Here is a 23,471-nt window from a genome sequence, read left to right on the forward strand (position 1 = left end):
GTGTGGGTTTGGTTAACAAGAAGGCTATTGGAAAAAAATAAACAGTCAGGGTTTCTCACAGAAAGGAGGATAGTAGGGACATGGTGTGAGTCTTCACTAGCTGACATTGCTAAAGTGATAGTCTATGAGAAAAACATATTCTCTCCATGTGGGTTGTTATTACTGTTTTGCTTTATAGAATTAAATCAGTGCTGTCATCACCTCTGTGTAAAGTTTCCCCTGTTAGTAACTGTAGTCATGGAGCAGTAGTGATTGCTTTGCCCTTACTGAATCTGTATGGCTATGCTCTGCAGAATTCTTACTCTTTTCTTAGGCAAAGGAGATGTCAGACTTTCTTCATTTGATCAGTTTGGGTCTTTGTCTTGGGGTTTTTTTGAATAATAAAGTCTCTGATGTTAGACACATCCCTTAAGTTTGCCCACTACCATGTCTTCATTCAGCACGTTTTCAAACACATAAACAGTTTCTGTCTCTTTAAAAACACGTATTTTGGAAATACAGATTTGTGCTTTAGCTACGTCACAGAGTCTTTTCCAGAATAGTTAGCCACCTAGAAGTAAAAGAACCAGTGTTTCAGAACTGGATTATATAGGCTTCTTGGTCTGGAAACCAGGCATTATGTAACAACATGACAGAGAAATTTTACTTCTGAAGTAAAGGCTATGGCTTTATTAAACAAAATCCAATTTATCTCTATTTATTAAAATACAGTTTAATGTAGATGGAAGTAATTTTGCTTCCTAATGAGGCATATACTTGTGATCACAATAGAGAAGACTATTTGAATGGAGTTTTTTCTACTGTTCTCTTTTCCTGTGTCATCCCTTGCACCACTTCATCTGTTCTTTGTGTCTGTACTTCATTTCTTTGGTGAATAACTTTGATTTGAGGAGGTAATTCTATTTTAATAGTAGTCTATGATTTATGTTTTTATAGCAAATTTCATCAAAAAATCAGAATATTTTCCCAAGTACTAATTAATCAGTACAAGACCTTTTTGAAGAAAATTGCAATCTTATGTGGGTGGACAGAAATACAGGAGGGTATAAAATAACATGGACATTAATTTCAGAGAATCTCCCCAGGTACTCATGGTAACTGGTAGTGCTCTTCAGTGGTTAATCATGTGGCAGCTCCATGCAGCTGATTTCAGTTACCCTTTCAGGGTAATACTTGGGTTTCCTTAAAATCAGATCCTAATTGTTTCAAATGAATGGCCTACTTTTGAAAATTTCAAATTGTCTATTTAGAGCCCCTCACAGTGTCATTAATATTGCTGGGAGAGTTGTAACTTTCAAATCTTTGCTATTTGCATGAGATGTTCTCTCATTCTTCTGTGTGTCATTCACTATGAAAAGACCATAGCTCATATAACTGAACATCAAAATGTTACTATTTTCTGTCTGTTGTAATGCCACTTTTTAATGATTAAAACAAACATGAGTTTTTATTATCATCAAATGAAATTGATTTAGATTGCAGAGCACAATAGTTAGTACAGTTGAACTAAAAGGAAATATGTCTGCAATTTATGAAGCAAGGTGTGTAGGATCTAGAAAATAAGGTTTAGTTCTGTCTTTAATATATTTCTAATGAGGAACCTCTTGCTATGCAAAATCATTTACAGAGTGAAAACTGAGGACATCAGGTCTGAAAGTACCTTCAGGATGTTAATTTTGGTGAAAAACTTCAAAGCTAAAGTTTCCTCTTACCTCTTACTGTGCTTTCTCATGTTCCTTTAGCAGGTTCAGGCTACGCCTCAGCCCATAAAAGTGCCGCAGTTCATCCCTCCTCCCAGACTTACTCCTCGTCCAAATTTTCTTCCACAGGTGCGTATACAGAGAACAAACAATAGAAGGAGGAACTTAATTATAGCATAGATAGAAGAGACTTTTGATGAACATTGAGTGGTGTTTACTGCTGATGTGCTAGAGAAAACTATTCATCCTCAACAGGTTTGCAGGTGATAACAAATTTGAGGGTGCAGTCAATATTTTTCAAGGCAGTGCTGACATGCAGACAGTCCTAGACAGGATAAAGGAAGAGGCCAGCAGGAATTTCTTGAGCCTCAGCATGAGAAAAGGCGGTCTTGTACCTGGAATGGACTAACTCTCTGCACAGGTACAGGCTGGGGACTGACTGGCTGAGGAGCTGCACAGATTAAAAGGTCTTGGTTGACAGCAGCTCAATGAGTGATGTGCCCCAACAGCAAAGAAACCTACCAGCATATTGACCTGTACCAGCAGGATTACAGCCAGTAGATTCAGGGAAGAGATTATCCACCTTTCCTCAGCAATCATGAAACTGAGTCCAATAAACACCCTGCAGTTTTGGAATCCCTGGTTGATAAATTTGAAGCATGGAGCATGGGAAGGAAGGCCACTAAGATAGCTTGGGGCAGCAGGAATATAAGCAGGAATATATAACCTGTAAGGAGAGGCCAAGGAATCTGGGCTTTTCAAATTTGGAGAAGAGGCTTTGGAGGCACCCTAACAGCAATGTTGCTTCCAGTATCAGCAAAGATATAAACAAGAAGCTGGGGGCATAGAGACATAGGTGCTTGGCAGGAAAATTAGAGGCAATGCTCATAAATGAGGACAGGGAAGTTTTAGACTGCATATAAGGAAACACTTCTCTCTTTGAGGACAGTTAGGAGTGGAAGAGGCTTGCCAGACATGTTGTGAAAGCTCCATCCTTGAAGTTTTACAAGACTTACCTGGACAAAGCCTTAAGCCAGCCAATATGCATTTAGTGATGGTCCTGCTCTGAGCAAGAGGTCAAATTAGAGACCTCCTCAGCCACCCTCCACCTGTATGAATTTGTAGTTATGAAATTTGCATATGATGATTATAAATGATCTTGTATGCCATAAGTGAAATGAACCCATGGAATAGGTGTCATCAAAATTAAAGCATCACCTAAGGCCTTAAATTGCTGTAATTGTTGCTTGATACTCATGAATGAAAAAAGAAAAAATTATACGTCTCTAGATTATTCCCAAGTATTTCTGTATTGCAAGGGAGAGTGGCTTCTGTTTTCAGCTGAGTAGTAAAACTTGTGGTTTGCTTGTTTTTCTTCATGGTTTCGGGAGGACACAGATTGTTTCTTTATGTAAAAAAAATGTCTTGGATGAACTGCTTCATTTGTCTGAAGTATGTGATGCTCTGAATAAAAGTAAATATTTTGCAAAGTGAGAAAGGAAAGCAAAGGCTGCTATCTGATTAATATTTGGGTATGGTGAGATCTGTTGAAATGTGACCTAGTTTTTCATGGTAAAATGCTTTATGGAGTATTGCAGGTGGATAGGAATCAAATGAGGAAAGAGCTTTATTTTTAAAGTAATGTACTATTACTGCGCCTGAGTGGGCGCAGCTGGTGAGAGAGAGATGGTGAATTTTGTTTTTTATATTAGAAGGTTGAATTTATTAATATATGATATAATATATTATAGTTATACTAATAGAATATAGAGAAGAGGTTTTGCAGAGTAGTTAGGTTAGTTAGGAAGAGATAGAAAAGAATTTATAATAAAGTTGTGGTTAAGGATTCAGTTTTTTGGTTTGTACTGGTGATTGGTTTTTAATTATAAATATAAAACATGAATTAATTACTAATTAAAATAGGTGTTTTTGTTGTATTTTTTAGCAGTTGATAATAATTGTTTATTTTGTCTTCAGAGGCTTTTGGCTTCTCAAAGACACAGAAATCTGAAAGAAAGGATTTCTGTGGAGAAATGTCTGCGACAATGTACTCTGCAATGATATTTTGTATATGTACTCTACTTCTGTACTCTGCAATGATATTTTAAGTCCATTGTTAAATTACAAACTTAACAGAGACAGGAAATAAGCAAGTATTGGTGATGAGTTTTGAAAGATTCTTGTGGCTCTTCTCATTCTTGTGAAAGAAAAGAAATAGTTGCATTTACCTGTGCATTCAGCACTTTCAGTAAGGGATTAATATATAATCTTGTCACTTTTTTTGCTTATCAAGATTGGTTGTGCAGGTATCTAAATAATATATAGAATTGACAGATAACAGGTATTTGCTGGAAAAAATAATTTTTTGTTTCAGGGCACAGTCAACTCTTCATAATTTCTTGGAGGTTCATTACAAAGCCCTGAAACACTTTTAATACGAGTGCCTCAGCTGTGCCTGTAAATATCACATGGATTTTTTTTGGCTTTAAAACCAAGATGTTAATTTAGATACAGATAAGGCATTTGGCAATAAACATTCTGTATAAGTATCTGTGCATCCAAATACCATTTCAGGGATGGTGACTATATATGCAAATGTTATGGATGGGTTTTATGTAAGTAGGCTTGAAAATGTGGTGCTTTTTTTCTCTTAACATACTTAGGACAGTATGCTAAAAATGACGTTATCTAAAAAAATCAAGCAGCCTCCTGCAGATTATACAGGATGAATTGAAAGACTTAGTGAAAAGCTGATCTGAAATACTGATATACAAATCTCTGGGTTTTATTTTTTTCTTTTTCTCTTTTTGTTTCTGTAGGTTCGACCTAAACCAGTTGCCCAAAATAACATTCCTATTGCCCCTGCACCTCCCCCAATGCTTGCAGCTCCTCAGCTTATTCAGAGGCCTGTGATGTTGACAACAAAGTTCACACCCACCTCTTTACCCAACTCTCAGAACTCCATCCATCCAGTTCGTGTAGTTAATGGGCAGACAGCAACCATAGCCAAAACCTTCCCTATGGCACAGCTCACCAGCATCGTGATAGCAGCACCGGGGACCAGGCTCGCTGGGCCTCAGACTGTACAGATCAGCAAACCAAACATTGAAAAACAGGTACAGATAAAGTGCCTACTAATGCAATGTACTGGGTTTATTGCTTTACTGTGCAACTGTGGAGAGGACGACAGCCAGGGAGATGTTTTCAGTGGATACTGGAGATAGTCATGTTCCAATGGCAGTACAAATTATGGAATGACTTGCAGCTCTTGGGATAGATGTTACCATTTCCTTTAATATGGGCCATTGACACCTTTTTCTCCTGCTTCAGTGTTTTTATGCTCCCTCTACTGTTTAAACATCAGTAGTTCATAAGCAGGCTACATTGCAGGGTTTGACTAGAATCTTGAAGAACAATTACAAGCTGAAGTCCATCTTCATATCAAGCCCTTTTGTTTTTCAAAGGGTGGTTATGTGAAAGGCAAAAATTGCACAGAATTGTAGGGATATTTAATCAGATAATTGTAGCCATTTCTTCCATGATCCCTTGATCTTGCAATCTTGTGATTGGAGGCAAAATAGTCTCACTCAGCTTCTGAAGTCTGATGGTTCCCTGTGTCTAAATCAAACTGAATGAGTGGAAAGGAGACCTTCAGAAGCAGAGAATTCTGTATGTTTAAAGTCTCTCTCCAGAAAAGACTTCTGTAAAATAAAAATTACTTAAGTCAGTGTGGATTGCAACTGAGCGTCCTTGCCAGTCTGCTCAAGTAAAGCAATATTCTGATTCACTTTTAACTCTTTTGTGTATTGTATGTTAGTAATAGTGTAACATTTTATACTATATTGCATACTATAACATAATATTTATGTAATTTATATAGATAATAGTAGTATATATGTCACTTATAACTCTTTCCTAGACTAATGTGCCTTGAAATTACCTTCTTTCTGCTTTTGAAATACTTATGAGACTGGAAAATCATGTGCATGAAAGTTGTGCTCATGCTCAGCTCTGCTTGTGAAGTCTCAAGAGTAGGTTCTTGCATACCTCAGGGCTGTTGCACCGGTTACTCAGCAATGTGTGTGCTTTCCATGTGAAGTTGTACTTCTACAATATTTGACGTTTGATTACTGTTCCTTTTGATGTCAGCAATATTCATTTGCTCTTTGAATAATTACTGGCAACTACAGAAAAACATTGAAGAATGTGGTGGTTCAATCACACATGAAATTTTCTGCATAATTTAATATAATGTATCATAAAGCGAAAAGTTTGTCTGTCTGTAGCTCACCTTACTCAGTTTATAGCCTCAACATCCATGCTGTAGGCTGAGGGATGTCATGCAGAAGATTTATGACTTGAGAAAAGAAAAAGGCTTCAGAAACATCTGACATTAAGGAGTTCAGAGAGACAGTTTTTGAGCCATTCAAAATTCTATAAAATACAAAGACTGAGGAGTGAGAAGTACAAAATGTATGTGCCATGCCGAGGGGGTTTTTAAGTGGAAGTCTTGATGAGATGAATTTTCTTGAAGTGTCTGGTATTCCTATACATTACAGTGATTTCTGTAACAAAGTTAACGCTTAAAATCGCTATTTTATCTTGTGTGGCTCTGTGGGGTAATGGATTGGTGACAAGGCTGTTTCATTCTTTGTTAAATGAAAATACTTTACTTAACATTCCTCTTGCATCAGATTCCTCAATTAAGTCATTGTTAGCACACTGTCAGCTTTAAACACTTTCTCTCCTGTATTTGTGAAAGTATTTGTTTTGCTTTAATAGTCAAAGTAAAAAAAGTCATTGTTATCACTGAATGTGAGAAACACTGTTTTCTTGCAGACTATTAAACCACATGTGGAAACAGAAGAGAAGCAAACAGAAAGTCGTACAGTTACTCCACCTGCTGCACCGAAGCCAAAACGAGAAGAAAATCCACAGGTATCAGAACATACCCAGAGCTTTCTTTTAAGGAAAAAAAAGAACATTGTCCTTCAGAAAATATTTTTTCCCTCTGTTCCCTCAAGACTTCTTAACTTCAGCATTCCATATGTTCCTGTTGGACAGCAGTAGTTGATAAGGCTGCAGAATAAAAAAATCTAAATAGATGTAGTGCATTGCATTTCAATTCCGGAATGCATTTGGCTTCTAAGTCTTTTGTAAGTTAGAAGATCATCATTTCTCCATGATACTTACTTCAAACAGGGGTTTAGATTACAGAGTTGATTTCCACTCCTTTGAGGTTTTAGATTCTGGAGTTATTCTCAAAGCTGAAGAACTGTCTGTTTTCCTTTATAAAATATTTCTACTCTGGTGAGCAGGAAGGAAAGAGTCACATATATCCACATTCTGCTTGTGTTTTAGTCCAGTTTAGTCTGGGTTAAAAGAGCTTTTTAACTGATTACAACTAAATGCTCTGCTACATTTATTTCTATAGATGGATTCAAATTGACTGTTGTGTGAGCTCTAACTGTTGTCAGTTAGACAACAAAATTCTGATTTTTACATGTCTCTGCATTTCCTGCATTAAAATTAGAATCCTCTAAGAAACCCATAGCCTTTAGCAAATAGCAAATCTTAAGCTAGAGTTGGTTCCTTGTAGTTCACAATAGATGGAGAATTATCTTAAACTAGCAATATTTTTTTGGCAATTGAACTGTGTTGGTATCTTCTAATAGTCAGTTCAGTGCTGGAATGGGAGTAAAGAAACTGCTCTCTTCTTCCCAGCTCTGCCATCTCTGTGATCATGAGCAATGGGTATTTCCCAGTATCTCAGGCTAGGTTCCCATCTAGGAAACAGGACTCTTGTCTGTCCTTTTCCAAGAAGTTTGACATGCATGAATGAAAAGTGATTTATAGAAGCAAAGTATCACTAAAAATTATTTTGGTGCTTAGTTACTGGTCAGCTACCTTTAAAGGGCATAAATGACTCATCCTAACAGTTGCACTTTTCATTATGTTTTTTCTTCCCTCTCACAGAAACTTGCCTTCATGGTGTCTCTGGGACTAGTTACTCATGACCACCTGGAAGGTAGGAAAAATGTCTTAGGTTGGTTGTTCAGCTTCTGGTTTCATGTCATTCTAGATTGGAAGTAGGATTCCAAAATATTTCTTGTATTAAATGCAGTATTTTCTTGTACAATAGTACCGTTGGGATGTCTGTACTCTTCATCTAACTTAGTTTGTTGTGCATGTTTTTGCTCTTCTTATGACATTGAAACAAAGCATAAAGTTATTTATGCAGTGGAGCAGAGGTTGGGAAGAAAGTGTATGCTCTGATGGTAGAAATCTGTGGCAATACCAATGCTCTCTGGACGACCTCTATCTGCAAAGATACACCATGGATAATTTTACTGTAACCTATGCCTAAATTTTTCATTTATTATTTCATGGAACTGTAATTTTTAATGAATGAGTTAATGGATTATAATTTGATTTATAATTTAAACTTCTAATCCTATGCATTGAAAGACAGCCTATAATTTCAATCACCTGCATATTTCTCTACTGTATTTAAGTGTCAGCAAGGTTACCAGAGGCATTTTTTTAAGATCCCAGTTATAGTGACCATGAGTTTTAAGTGTCTTAGTCATGGCTTACATGGTCAGAAGAAGGATTTAATCAGTTACTTGAGCATTGTATTTGTATTCCTTGTCAGCTGTTAGTTTTCAAACCTTCAGAAGTTAAAAGTATAACACAGTTGCCTATACCGGGCATAACTGGTGTTCTGTAGAAATCTTTGTAGTTCTTCTCACATGCAAACTGAATTCTGTGGACTTTATGTAATTTCTGAGATCCATTGTTTTCTAACCTGAATGCTTTGTTTTACAAGAAATCCAAAGTAAGCGACAAGAGAGGAAAAGAAGAACAACAGCAAATCCAGTGTACAGTGGAGCCGTTTTTGAGCCTGAGGTATTAATCTTTTGCGGGGGGAAGCTGGTATTTTCATTCTGATCTTGAGTGTCTTTCTAACATCTTGCTACCTTGTAAGCTTTCTCAGTTCTAACTAGAAAGGCAAGTTATCATTTATATTTCAAAAGGCCATTGCAATGACACGATGCTCAGATTTTTAAATAGTAAATACACTGGGGTGTTTCTAGTACTTGTATCTTCTGCCTTCTCCTATATAAACCTGGCATCAAATGGCAATGTGTGTTGGTCTGCTTGCATATCAGCCTGAAGCAGTTCAGATATCAGAAGCAGTGTAAAAAAGCTAACATTTCTGAAGGTGTGCTTCAGAAAACACAAAAGCCAGTAATCTCACTTAGTACTTACTGCGCTGTTCCTCAGCTACTGCATATAGTTATTGTCAGGAACGTTCCCCGACAGAAATTGTTCCCTTGTTCCCTGCAGCGCAAGAAGAGTACAGTGACGTACCTGAACAGCACAATGCATCCCGGGACACGTAAAAGAGGTGAGGTATACCCAGACCTGTCTCCCTGCCCAGTGCCTCTTCCTGCACACTGCTTTTGTAGTCCCCATGTCAATTTGAAGAGCAAAACAAGAAGGACTCTACAGTACTTCATTTGTCCAGTAAATTTCCATGGTAGGCAAAGACCATGACCTCTAGGGATTAGCATGGCAAGATCTATTAAGCAGCTCAGTGCTTCATTTCAGTTTCACTCTGAGAAAAACCCAGACAAAACCCACTCAATTCACTAGATATTCTCTAGAAATGTGAGATGTTTGAACATCATTTAGTTATGAAGTTGCTGTAAAGATCCCCTTGTTAATGACTAGATTGTATTGTTACTGTCAAGAAGAAAGTGGTTGTGGGAAAAGCGTCTATGCCCTGAATAGGAGGGGAAACTTAGTGTGACAAAAGTCTTGTTTCCTACTGGGAATAGGGATGAGTCCTTCAAAAGAACTTGCCCTGGGTGAGAAAAGCTATCGTGCTCACACTAGGTACTTTAACTGCAACCAGAGTGCCACTTGTCCTAAAATGAGAGATGATCTTTCATATAGGCATGCAGTACTATTCAGAAGAAATCCTTCTGTAGAACAGGTAAAATTTTAAGACTTAGTTTATGGTGAAACAGGCGAAGCAGAACAGTGTGGGAGAGAATATGATGCCATTATTTGTGCGTGGCATCAACCACACCTACCTGACAATGTTTACCTGATTTTTGATGATTTTCTACAGTCCTTAAAGACTCATAATACCTTCTCTATCCTAAGTTTTCTGTCTAAAAAAGTAATAAATCAAATTTTAAAAAAAAATTTAAAAAAACAGTCTCTCATCTAGCACTGACCAGTTCCATTATTTTTGGGGGGTTTTGTCTGCAAGATGAAATATTAATTTGACATATTCTGTTCTTGATCCATGTTTTCAGTCCAGCAGACAATGTGGCAAAGCTGACACTTCTGCAGCTATGCTGTTTTTAAATAAAAGATGCTGCTATCCCCTAAAAACATTAAATGTATTTTTTTAAATAATATGATGTAGATTTTTAAATAGAGGGGTTTTGCATTTACTCTGTGGATAAGTAAATGTTCCTTCTTCTAGTAATGATTTCTTAATTTTATTTTAGACCTTAATAGTGAACAATTACTGTATCAATGAAAATGATTGCATGCATTTGTACTTGATACTCTCTTACCCTGTTTTTGCAACTGACTATTATACTTTCTATTTTTTTCATCATACCCTATTGTGAGTGAGCCTTTATGTTGCATCAGTATCAAATTAGTAGCACGTGTTTTCAATTGACAAAAGATTTGGAAGTATACATTTGTTTTGTAATTTAATATAGCAATATATTGAGTGAAAAGCTTTTGTAAGCATTTGCCCTTGAGAGCTTTAGTTTAATTATAGATGGTGCTGAGCATGTCAGAAATTTCACCTGTGGACATCACTAGCAGAAATCCATTTCCAAGGACATACTTAGTGCTGGAACATATCCAGACCTTAAATGCAAGGTTTAGCATGTTAATAGGTATAGACTGACAATCTGTAAACATAAGATCTGGGGAATTATTCCTAGATCCTAACTCCTTTATGTTTACATATCTATAAATTACCTGGGAGAAGGAAGGCAGAAATGATGGTTGCATACTAGGTTTTTTGCTGTCTTGCTTTGCATTTGTAATTTTATAAGAATTGTATGAAGACATTTTGCACATCTGCTAGTCTAAAGGAGTATCTAGGCATTGTGCATAATCAAACATACTTGGCTGATAAAGTCTAAGAAAGAACACAGAATTTGGAGTGGGTTACAGTAAAAGATCAGTGATAGGTTAAAACTGATATTATTTGTGGGTCAGAAAACAAGACCTGTTCTTAGGTAGCCTAATTTTAAAAATGTACCGGTAGGGTAGAAAGTGCTGATCTGAGAACTGAGAGGTTTAAAAAATGGGGAAGAAAAGTAGGGGGGTGGTGAGTGTTGGCCTCTGATAAAAGATTTAACCTCTGTGTAGATTTATGGCACTTAGAAAGATAGGGAGGTGTGGAATAACAGCAGAAAGGATTTAATAGTAGTTATTGTAGCTTCTGTGGAGCTTCGATGCCAACATTTTTCCCCTCAAAACTGAATAGCCTCATTTTTAGGAGTAACAACTGTCTCCATGCTGCTTTTGTGGGAATAATTCTTTGACCCTCTACAGAGCTTATTTCTGTTTCCTTCTGAAATACATCTTTTAAATGTTCTTTCCTTGCAAAATTCTACTTAAAGATTTCTAAAAAATGTTTAAATCTTTGCTTCTGTCCTTCCACTTATGACTTTTATATTAACTTCCTCTCTGTGCTACATCATTTCCTTTTTCACGCTAGCCAATGAGGACCACTGGCCAAAGGTATGTAAGATCATTTTTCCTTTCTTTTTTTTTTGTTTCGTTTGTGTTCCCTGTTGTTAATATGTAGGTCGTCCACCTAAATACAACACGGTGTTGGGGTTCGGGGCTTTGACCCCCACGTCCCCTCTCTCCAGTTATCCCGACTCCCCTGAAAATGAAAAGACAGAGAGCACATTTACTTTTCCCGCAGCTGTTCAGCCTGTGTCCCTGCCTAGCCCCAGCTCCACAGACGTAAGTAACTCTTGGGGAGGGGTTACTGTTAGACAGTTACTCAAAACAGGCACAAGGAAAATCATTGCAGGTTTTGTTTCTTTAATCTCACTCATCATTTGTCCTGATTCGGTGCAGTGAAACAGTCCAGCATTTTTTAACACCCTTTTTTCCTCCTGCACCTGAGTTGTTATCCTGATGAGATTTTATAACTCCTTCAGTGGATTGAAACATTGGGAGGCACCAGGCATGCTAGATGAGCTCATTTCCTTTGTGTAGTTTCTGAGATCTTGTCTGACTGAATTGAATCTGTCATCCATGGAAAAGGGCCAGGGGGTGTGTGGGGTAGGTGGGGAAGAAGAGAATGAAAAGTATTAGTTACTGGCCATAATAACAAAAAGTTGTGTTTTTATAATGAGAGAAGGATGGAAACTGCTTCATCATGCAGAACAGCCAGGAGCAGCATTTGTGGCACTGATTTGGCAGAAAGTGTGTAGGACTTTTCAGTGGGGGTAAAACAGTCCTCAGGAGCTGGAATGTACTTTCATTTAAGAGCTTTTTTTTAGAAGACTGGTATTTACAGGCACAGCTTAAGAATCAAAAGGTGCTTGGTTATTTCTTCACACTGGTGCTACACTCTCCTTCTGAAGTTCTTCTTTTAGAAAAGACAGTCACATATACTTGAGGCCCAACCATCTGAAATGGCCTTTAAGGAAAAGCTGGGTTGTTCTATTTTCATCTGTCTAGTGGCACCACTGTAAGTACATGGACTGAGAGACCAGCTCTACTGACCATGTAGAACAGGGAATAGAGGCCAGTTCCTTGACTCTGAACTGTACTTGTTCTGCAGGATTTGGAGTAGTGCAAGTGTGTCTGAAGCACTGAAATAAATAGATGCAATTCAGATAGCCAGGGAATACACATGTGGAATTACAAGGTTCTCTTTTATATAGTCATTTTTTAGAGCAGGATAGCACATGACTGCAAAAACCCTTTCCTGACAGCCAAATAAATGGGACTGTGGAATAGCCCCTCATGGATGTGATGGGACAGCTCCATCTCTGGGGACTTTTAAAAATATGAAGTACAGATGACTTGTAAATGTGCTGAAGAGTTTACATAGTTTACACTGGCCCCAAGAGAAGGACTGGATAATGTGGTGGGGGTCTTTTCCATCTCTCATGTGTGTGTATACTGCTCAGTCTTTTCCTATTGTGTAAGAGCTCTCAAAAGAGTATGATGAGTTGTTGCCCTATTTCTGCAGTGCCTATGAAAATTGCAAATCAGGCCAAGCGCTTGGCATGAGGCACAGTGGACAAGAACACTGAATTTTGAATTTTCCCTGAAATGTTATTCTCTGAATGACAGGGAGAAATTTTGAAGGGAGGATGAAGCAGAAACTTATGATAGGATTGGTGATAAGGATGAAGGGGTAGAAAGTAGGTCTAGAACCTGGGAAAAGGAAGGAAATAATGCACTAGGCAGGATTGAGCAAAACCTCTTTTTTTTTCCTCTCCCTTTTTTTTCCCTTTTCCAATTTGGCAATTGTCTTGCCAAATGGTTATGTGAGCCACTTATGAGGCACTTGATTATGTGTGGTTCTCCCTCATGCAATAGTGGCACATTCACCCCAAAAATAGCAATTGCCTTTGAAGGTCAATTACTCAGCAATAAGAATTGTGCAAAAAACTCTGTTTTAGTGATGATTCAAGTATTTGGTCACAAAATGCCTTCTTATTAGTGAACATTCATATCAAAACAGTGTTTCAATTGAGAGGAGCATTGTAGAACTTTCAGATTGCAAAGTCAAGCCCTTAAAAGTTAGAATATGCCAGAATTCTGATTATTTAATTCACTTACATCATACACTATGATCATCTTTATTTATGTGATCATGAACAAATGTTGCAGAATATTTAGTTTTCCCATTTTATTCCAGTTAAATGTACATATAAGTATAGATATTACAAACTCAAGCACACAATCTGCTTTTGTTACTGAATTATTTGGTTCAGTTGCCTAAAGCCAGGTCCCACTGCTCTAGACACTTTATCAAAATAAATGAAACTGTTAGCTGTCCAGAAAGCTTAAATTTATTTTCCCTTGTGAGACCCTTCCCTGGTCCCTTGTGAAGAGGAAGTAGAGCAGAAAGTGACGTTAAATCACCTTTTATGGTATCTGTTCTGAAATTATTCTTCGGTCACTCCAGGCTGTAGCATGTCTGAGCAGCCTCAGTGAGCTCTGCCCTTGCCTACACAAAGCTGCTTCAGAAGCTGAGGTCAGTGGGTGCATGGCACAACACCAATACCAGCCCTCCCTTTATGCATATATTTATGAATGTCCATAAGACCTGGGGCAATTCTTTGGAATCAAACACTGACTGGGGTTTTGGTAAGGAGAGTTGCTAACTCTGAGGAATTGCCCTGAATTTTGCATTACCAAAAATAGGACTGTGGTTTCTGGGCATGTGTGTTGGCATCTCTGTGCATTCAGCTGCACTGTGCATTGGTCACCTGTATCACTACAGGTTTTTCAGCACTCAGTTGAATTTGGGACATTCTGGGTCTAAATTTCTAAATGTCTCCACTTAAGAAGAAACTGCATATGTGTCTCTTTTGTAGGGCTCTTTCTGCAGGATATGGGACATAACAGGTTTGGTTTTCAGCACACCAATATTTTGCACTTTGTTACCAAGAGCCATTGTGTAGTCTGTGGCAACTAATGCATCTTAAGATACGTAATTCTCTAGAAATTTTTTTCTAAAATGAGAGATTCCCCTCTTAAACTTCTCCTTATCTTGAAGAGGATTTTATTTTAGCTTATATGATATCTCTTGCCTGCTGCCTTTTCCTTGTTCTCAGAGAATGCAGGGATGGAGGGAAAGAAGTTCTTCCCAGCCTGGTTACAACACATCACTTCACAAGAAGCATGAAATGTCACTCATTTAGGTCTTCATTTAACACTGAGGAACTCTTTGGTTTTAAAGGTGTAGTAATACCCTAACTCAACTCTCAACTATCCCAGGGAGTTAGGGACCCAAAATATGGCGCTGAAAATTCACTGAAGATTGATCCTTTACAAGACATGAAATCAGTGTTAACTTTGGGAATTTAGAAGAGCTTTCCCTTTGAAGAAGGGCCACATCAGCAATAGAACTGGGAAGTAGAAACCTGAGCAGATTGCTCATGTGTCATTCTTACATGTGTATTATGTCATCCATAGTGGAGATTACTGTAGTTTTTCTTGTCTGGCACCTTAATATGTGAGTGCATGGCCAAATCTGCTATCCCTCCAAACTGATAGAAATTGTTTGCACGTGTGAAGAGACGATCTGTGCCAAAATGAAACCTTGCATAGGCTGGTATTTCATTCAGGAGAGTGTGTACCCACAGTTCTGCTCCACACACACATCTTAATGATTGCAGTCTTGCAGATCTGGGTGTGTGTGAAACTGCTGTGAGTCAGTGACAGGATGCACTTCAGACACCAGATGGGGTCTTGGACATTACAGGGTGCACGTTGTTGTGACAGGGTGCACTTCAGACACCAGATGGGGCCTTGGACATGTGGAGTTGCCAGGAGAGCCCGGTGGTCGGAGGAGAGGGTGGCGTGCCCCTTGCTTCCTCTAGGATCGCTGAGCCACCTTTCTATCATGTCTCTTCATTCAAATATCTGAAAATCAAATCAAAACAGGAGGAGAGAGAAAGAGAGAGAAAGAGAGAAGAAGAAACAAAAATCAGACCTGCCTTTTTGAGATGTTAATGGCTGTAGAAAAGAACTCTCTCTGATGGAAATGCAATAGTAACTAAACCTAGTTGTTTTAAAAGACATGGCTAGTCATTTTTCCAATTTTTTCTTTTAAAAAATGTTAGAAAATCTCTCTTGGTACTCTTTCATCCTAGCTCTCAATCTATGTTAGTGATGAAACAATCCACTCTCTGTAGACAATGAGAAAGTTTTTTGAGTCACAGCTTTTTTGGTGCAACTTGAGGAAGCCTAAGTGAAGTAAAAAGAATTGTCTCAGAACATAATTCATTCTATTCTTTTTCATTTAGAAGCACAACACCTTTTCCTTACAGTTTCATTTTTAAAGATGACCTAAATATTTAACAGTGTTCTTTAAAGTCACTCAGTTGGGGTTTCTTACATACTATTACTGGCAAGAGACAGCCTAATCAGCATTCTGGGAGTGGAGTTGGGCTTACATCCAAAAATCAGGAGGGTTAAGAAAGTGGGTAGCTCATCACTTCAGGCAAATAAAAAGATCAGGGTAAAGAGGAAATCTTAAAGAAGAAAGGCTATGGGGTAGCAGTAGTTAAGAGAAGCTATAGTAATAAGTGTTTGCTGTACCATTTTGCCTTGGGAGGACAGAAGAATGTTTGGGAGGAGAGATGTCAGTGTTTCTGACATCTGGCATGGTTTTCCTGTTTCACAGTCTAAAAAGGGCTTGACCTTTTGGAATCACCTTAAAATAGTTGGTGCTGTAAACCTTGAATTCAACTAAGATGTAGATATCAAATGTCAAAGTTCACTTTTTGCCTTCTCTCTTGCATTCTCTCACCCAAACCCTTTCCCCTCAATTTTGTAGGGTGATATCCATGAGGACTTTTGCAGTGTTTGCAGAAAAAGCGGGCAGTTGCTGATGTGTGACACATGTTCACGTGTTTATCACCTGGATTGCCTGGACCCGCCTCTGAAAACCATTCCTAAGGGCATGTGGATCTGTCCCAAATGTCAAGACCAGGTATTGTTGACAGACAGGGAGTTATGTGCAATGCATGTGAAAATTTTTTGGTGTTGAAGAAAATAACCAGATTGTTTGGGTTACTTAGACCAAGACAGCCTGACACTGAACAAATCTATTTCATGTGCAATAAGGCTTGTGTGAATTTAATTGAATTATTACCTCTGTTGGAATGTGTGCTAATACAAAACTGTCAGGTCTTGCTTCTTAATTCATGGTCTTTATTTGTTACCCTTATCTTTTTACTCTTTTTCTGGATCAAAGTATGCAGACTTTTTGAAAGATTATCTACCACCCATAGAAATTCTGCTGTTCATTTTAAGCTCATTGTTTCTTCAAAAGTTATTAGCATATTCTTCTGGACAAATAAATAAAGCATTTGCACGAGCCCACCTCAATAGATAGAGCAAATATAAGCCCCTGCTTGCTTATATAAATCAAACATTAGAAGGTCTGATCGCTGTCTTCAGTGATCTCTTCAATAATATCATCCAGCATCAGTATAATGAGTATAGGTGAACAGTTTCTTTCTAGATCATTCTCTGAAAATGTACAGTTGAAGTGAGCAGGTTATATTTTAGTATTTTGTTTATAATTGCATTGAGATTGCATACAAGATGAAGAAGCAAACTGTTATATTCCTAACCCTTCCTTGGAGCTCTAGGAGTTGCAAAGGGTTGTTGATAATAGGCAGTCTGGAGCTGTGTCCTGTCTAACACAGCTCATTGCTTGGTCAGCCACATGGCCTTTGGTGCACCAGTGGTAGCATGAGAAAACAGCCTGACCTATGATGTGCTCCTCAAAACAATGAAAATGCAAAACTCAAGTGACTTGGTCAGTAGTTGCCAGAGAGGAGAGAGTATTTGTCTTGGGTACTCCTGCTCTTGCCTACTCCCACCTTATCCCTCCTCTTCATGTCTCTGTGATAGCTTCCAACAAAATTAAGGAGGAAGTCTGAGTAACTTCACTGTAAACTGACCAGGTCCTCTGTCTTCTGAGACACCACTCTGATCCTGTACTAAAAATATGTGTCTTTCCTCTTAAAGTTTGTAAGTTTGTTAGGAAGCAAAATGTAGGAAGGGTCTGAAAGACATAAATGGTGCTTGCACTTATAAAAAGAGTTTGACAAATCTATTAAGATGATTCTGATAAGAAGGAGTGATGGGACAATTTCATGTTTTATTAGCCAGAAGTGTGATGTTTAAATGTAGGGTGCGGAGACTCAGCTGCAGCATGAAAACTTCTTTCCCAGAACAACTAAGATCAGCAATTTGACTGAACCATGAAGTAATGTTTATGTCTCCTGGCAAGTTTTGAGTTCAGATATACTATCCTTTCATTCCTCTTTTAAGTTGTTCAGTATCATTAGCAGACTTTATTTGTGGCTATGGAGGGAATTTAGGAAAATGCTGACATTTGTAAGAAATAGGCTTGCTTTGTGGGAGCCACAATACAGTTGTGAATAATTCCCTCTGTTAAATCTCAGATCAGGTCTGTGAAGCTTCTTGTTACAGGGCTGAGGCTAATGATAGCCATGAAAGAAAATCCTCAATCTTTCCCTCTTTCCCTCTCTCCTTTTTGCTTTCTCTGAGGTAGGTTTTTTACCAGCTAAATCTCTATGAAAATTTTCTTTCAGATGCTAAAGAAGGAGGAAGCAATCCCATGGCCAGGAACTTTAGCAATTGTTCATTCATATATTGCATATAAAGCAGGTAAGAAAATGATGAAGACTTTTCTTTCACTTTTAATAATGGAAGATGTTATTTTTGGAGTGGGATAGAATGGTACTTCCTTTACAAAAGGAAATTTTGTCATAAAAAAGGAAATAATCTTAATCACTAGTGAAGTGAAAATAGCAGGCTAAATATTTCTTAAGCCTGTCATGCTCGTGTATGTAGGTAAAATTTTGGGAGTGATTCAGTGCACAAGTTGTTAAGCATCGGTTTAAACACAATTCCCCTCTTTACATGAAGCAGTTTAGACCCTCTATCCACTATTGTAAGAGAAATATTTAAAATATTCTGTTTAATATTCTGTTTTGCAGCAAAAGAAGAGGAAAAACAGAAACTACTTAAATGGAGTTCAGATTTAAAACAGGAAAGAGAACAACTAGAGCAGAAGGTCAAACAGCTCAGCAATTCTATAACAGTGAGTATTGTCCTCCTAAATAACCCATGACCTGTGTTCTGGTGCCACAATGCAGGGAGAAAACTATTATAGAGCAACTCCATCTACTAGACCTGTCATCCACTGGATTTATTTAGAATTGAGTGAGTACTTTCCTTTGCTTTTTAGGACTTTGGGGAGCAGGAATGAAATAAAGGCAAAATGTGCTTACATTGAGTCTCTCACACATGATCCTTGCTGAACATGTGGTAGATGTATGGTGACATATAACATCAGCAGGTGACAAAAATGACCCAGAGTGGTTTTGTCTGTGGGCAGTAGATGGAGTCCAGCTCTAGTGGCTCACTTTAACAAGAATGGTTTGGCCTCTGTGTATAGTGACAGTTTCAGCCTTGGTGCACTCTCCAGACCTTTCTGATGCAAAAGTGACCATTTCCTTGTGGCTGACTCTCAGGACCTTGCTGTGTTGCCTTGGCAGTCAGCAGCTGGACACTGCACATGCCCCTGCATGATATTAACTAGACAATGTCATACTTCAAACCAGAAATCTTGGCTTCCACCTTAGTTTATTGCAGTAATTGGAACATACATATTGAATTGGTCACTCTTCTCACCTTAATGTGCAGATTAGTCTCTTGAGATGCCAGTGTAAAGTTTGAGCCCTTTCTTGGTGCAGCCCTAGTCAGTATCACATAATGAAAATATAATCTCCTGTATGGCAACATCTGTAAGGTTGGATTCATAATTACAGACTTTTTAGATACAGATGCACTTTCCAGGCTGCACTTTTCCTGTCTTTGCCTATTAGAGCAAAAGTGTCCCATTTTTACAGACCCCTCAGTGCTGTCAATACAAGTAAAATGATTGTGAGGGGCTGGCTAACAGTGCTGGGGACTGTCACCTTCTGGTTAGCAGTAGCTGAGTGTAACCTGAGCAGTACTAGACAATTATCACCATTTCTCAGTGGTGTACCCAGGCAGATGCAAGGCCTTAACATGAGGGATTGGCAGTGGTCAAGGAGAATGTTCATATTGGACCTGTCCAAAACAGGCATATTAGGTCTAGATGCTTTAGGGTTATTATGATGCCATGAGCTACATGTGAAAACATTAAAGCTAAAATCAACAGTATCTGGAGATCAGTATGGAAAAAAGATTTTAAAAATCTAGGAAGCTTGTCATCTTCATCTAAAAACCTGAATGTAACAGACATAGCTACTGTTTCCTCATTTTTGTGAGTTTCAAATATACATATAAGCAGTTTTTCACTCTTGAAACATCATCTGTGGGCTTTTTTTAAAGTTACCTGTCCCTGGCACTTAGCTGATGAGCTAGCTATGTTACTAACACTTCTAAGAGAATGAAGTGGCCACAAAATAAGATTTTCAAGTGAAGAGGAGTTTGGTTTCCTTTTCAAGTGTCCTTTTACTTATTGAGAGAAGGAAGTGATGTTCCTGCTAAAATGTGAAAGCAAAGTCTGTATCCCATTAATGGTTTGCACGCACACTGTCAGCAGTCAGCTGCAGTGGGATGCCTGAGCTTGCAGATCTGAGTTAAAGAAATTTCAGTAATGCAATACTAATAGAAAAAATTGTAAGAACATACACTTGGAAGTTTTCCTTCAAAAGAAACACAAAAGGATGGAGCTGTCTGTGTTCATTTGCACACCTTGGAATGAAAGGGAGCCATACCAGGTGACAGCTATTTTATTTCCTCAGCCTGCAAATATGAATTCTCCTCTGAAGACAGCCTAGAGACCCTTTTCTTCTAGGCTGGAAAAGTGAAGTTGCAGCTGCAGTCTTTTCTGGGTACTTACATTTAGATCTGTGAACATCATATTCCTTTGCTTGCCTTCTTTGATTCATAAGCTCGAACTTATTACTGGTTTTCTGCTTTGCTGTAGAAATGCATGGAAATGAAGAATACCATCCTTGCAAAACAGAAGGAGATGCACAGCTCCTTGGAGAAGGTAAAACAGCTGATCCGCCTCATCCAAGGCATCGACCTTTCAAAACCCATAAACTCTGAGGTCAATTCAGTAGCCATCTCCAACGGCATGGACTCCACTAACAATACTAATGCTGCCACCTCCACCTTAGCCCCCTCCCCTTCCCAGAGCTGCATGGTGAACTGTAACAAGGGCGATGAGACTAAATAACACAGCCAAGTTAAGAAGGAGCCAAGGGAGGTGGCGGCGAGGAGAAAGAGCAAAATAAAGAAACTCTAGAAAAGCAAAACTGGATTTCTTCTGGAAAGTGCAGAATTCTTTAGTTCTTTGGTTCCAGAGAGAGCGTGAAGATGCTTGTGCCAGGCGGCACCGGAGTTTGCCAATCGATCCTTCTTATTCTGTGTGTACATGCGAAGTTTGGATCATGTTACATGAATAGTGCCAGCTGGGGGTTCTTTGCCAGCACCATGCCAAGTGAAATAATATATTTACTCTCTCTATATTTTACACCAGTGTGTGCCTGCAGCAGCCTCCACAGCCACTATAGGTTTGTTTTATTTTTGTTTGGGGTGAGGAGCAGGGATAAGGGAGGAGAGCAGGTTTCAAGTTCCTATTTGCAGAACAGTTTGTTTAGCTAGGGGAAAACAAAAACAAGTCCAAAGAGCCTATGGGCTTTTCCTGTTTCTAAACTCTCAGTACTATTAAACCAAAAAAACAGAAATATAAATTATCAAATCCCAGTGCCCAGAAGGGACAAGTCTATCAAATAAGCAGTATTTACTATTGTTTAGACAGGAGATGTACAAAAGGAAAGGAGATGGACTTTTCACTGAGTAACCAGCACATAGAGTCATAGGATATGCTGAGTCAGGATCACCGAGTCCAACTCCTGGCCCTACAGGACACCCCAAGAATCACACCATGTGCCTGAGAGTCTATGGGTCCTCACACTCATCCAGAAAGTCTGTTTTGGGAATGGGAAAAGAGAGGGCCAGGGTCAGCTTGGAGCATTGGATGGAGGTGTCCCAAGAGAAAATGTGCATCAATTACTTGAAAATGAGATTTCATCCCTTTTCTGTATTTATAAACGACACAGGTATCCTGAACAAAGTAGCACATAACCCAGATGTGTGAACTCAACAGAGAAATGTCCTTTTCTTTCACTTCCTTTCTCTTCTTTTGGTAACAAGAACTAAATAAGGAATAGAAAAGCTGTTTTTCAGGCTGACAGTCTAATTAAAGAGGTAGATGGGACCTTGCATGGTATAGATTAGAAGTAATAGTGTCAGTGAGATACAGTGAGTCTTTGTGAGTCCTTGTGTCATCGTTTTGGGCACTGTTTTTTTATGCAAGGGCAAAATCTTTGTATCTGGGGGAAAAAAAAACCAACTTTTTTAAATTAAAAAGGAAAATAAAAGATATTGAGGTCTTCCTAGTGTTACTTAAAATAAGATCAAGGTAAGAAACATTGTAAAAAAAATTACAAAAGTGCTATTTGTTTCCTAAACAAGTGATTTCTATTAAAAAGGTGTCAGAACTGGAGAAAATGCTGTGTACTTAGAATTTTTTAACACAGACTTTGCTTATTTATGATGATATTCTGCTGTATTTGTGTTCTAAAATCTAATGGGACAGTTTCCATAGGTTCTACCATACATCTACTGGCTAAAGTCTAAAGAGAAACAAATCCTACAGTGCTGGATCTCATCCCTCTGGAGGATCTCCCAGGCTTGTCTCTGCTGTTACCATCTCTCTCCCATTCTTCCATGTGTTTGTAACCCAGAGAAAAGCAATTGGCAGTGTGCTTGTGTAAGGCTTTCATAGTTCTGTGATACAGACTGACTGGAGCTTGAGAATGAGAGACAGTGAGTTGCACTGAAATCACCCTCTGTTATCTCCTCTTGTTCAAGAAGTTCATCTCTAATGTATAATCTTTTCACTCTGGACAGCAGAGCTTGCCTTGTGCTTCCTGATTGTGGGGTCTGGCTCAGTTTAGGGTGCTGATTCTGTGTCCCAGAGCTATCTGGTTTCACTGCTGCATTTACATGTTTGGGCAAAGGCCATTTCCACTGGAAGTACCAGGAAAACTCCCTTTACTTCCTTACTTCCCGTGGGAGCAGAGTGAGCCACTGCCAACACAACAAGGTGAGGCAGTGTCTCCAGTGTGGTGGCCTTGAGAGCATGTGTTGGGTGGTGAGGCAGACATGCTCAGCTGTTCATAGTGGAAGATAGAAAAGCTTTACATTTCAAGAATGCATTTCTGAGCAAGTGAATACTCCAGACACCACATAGCCTGAGAGAGTTTCTTTGCTGCCCCAGCCAAGTGGGCTTCTGTGGGGTTCTTGGAGCTGCTTTAGGTTGCCCTTCCGCCCTTTAAGGACTTCTATTCCTTCTGTAGGAGTGTGCACTATTTTCAGCTCTGGACTCAGAACTGATATCCTGAGTTCTTACATTTGTCTAAGTTGGGAAAGGACTCTTACACACACTTCTGAGCTGAACCAGTGATAACCCTGACTCTGTCTTTTGATGTGTGAGTTCTGTTCTGGAACTAGCAGAGCTGGGAGGATAAGTTAGCTGAAGTGACAGGGAGACAGCTGGGCAGACACTGTCAAAATGGATCATACTAAAAATGTCCTTCCATCAATCCAGTTACCAATGGGGTATTACCATTGGGCAGCACTAGGCCAGCAACCCACAGCACTTAGACAAAGGACTGTCTGTTTCGAGGGTTGAAGAGAAAAACAAACTGAACATGAGCCTTCTATAGAATATGAGCCATCAGCTAACAGCCAGAGATAATCAAGAGAAGCTGCCTTTTGGAACATGTTGGTCTTCAGCTGAACATTTGGGTGATTCTTAACAGCATCTTCTGAAGCATTGAGCATTCCTGCTAAGAGACCGTCTCCAGGGATAGGTGTGCTGAGTCTTTGTGCTTCTCATGCTCTTACTTCTGG

General features: G+C 38.8%; 1 protein-coding gene across 10 annotated transcripts in view; it reads left to right on the forward strand.

Annotated features, from left to right (window-relative positions):
* PHF21A (PHD finger protein 21A) overlaps positions 1-22,064 on the forward strand; it is a 125,034-nt gene extending 102,970 nt beyond the window's left edge. For 9 of the 10 annotated variants that reach the window (XM_059473515.1, XM_059473522.1, XM_059473523.1 and 6 more), the window contains 11 exons: positions 1,743-1,829; positions 4,520-4,816; positions 6,540-6,638; positions 7,677-7,728; positions 8,530-8,609; positions 9,051-9,111; positions 11,557-11,720; positions 16,288-16,443; positions 18,080-18,155; positions 18,488-18,591; positions 20,473-22,064. In XM_059473515.1, the coding sequence (XP_059329498.1) occupies positions 1,743-1,829; positions 4,520-4,816; positions 6,540-6,638; positions 7,677-7,728; positions 8,530-8,609; positions 9,051-9,111; positions 11,557-11,720; positions 16,288-16,443; positions 18,080-18,155; positions 18,488-18,591; positions 20,473-20,727 (1,431 nt within the window). In that variant the 3' untranslated portion in view covers positions 20,728-22,064. Of the gene's footprint in view, positions 1-1,742; positions 1,830-4,519; positions 4,817-6,539; positions 6,639-7,676; positions 7,729-8,529; positions 8,610-9,050; positions 9,112-11,466; positions 11,490-11,556; positions 11,721-16,287; positions 16,444-18,079; positions 18,156-18,487; positions 18,592-20,472 lie in introns of all 10 variants that reach the window. The other variant, XM_059473524.1, reaches the window with a different exon arrangement.
* The last annotated feature ends 1,407 nt before the right edge of the window (positions 22,065-23,471 follow it).

Source organism: Ammospiza nelsoni, chromosome 6, assembly GCF_027579445.1.
Source record: "Ammospiza nelsoni isolate bAmmNel1 chromosome 6, bAmmNel1.pri, whole genome shotgun sequence".
Classification (NCBI taxonomy): domain Eukaryota; kingdom Metazoa; phylum Chordata; class Aves; order Passeriformes; family Passerellidae; genus Ammospiza; species Ammospiza nelsoni.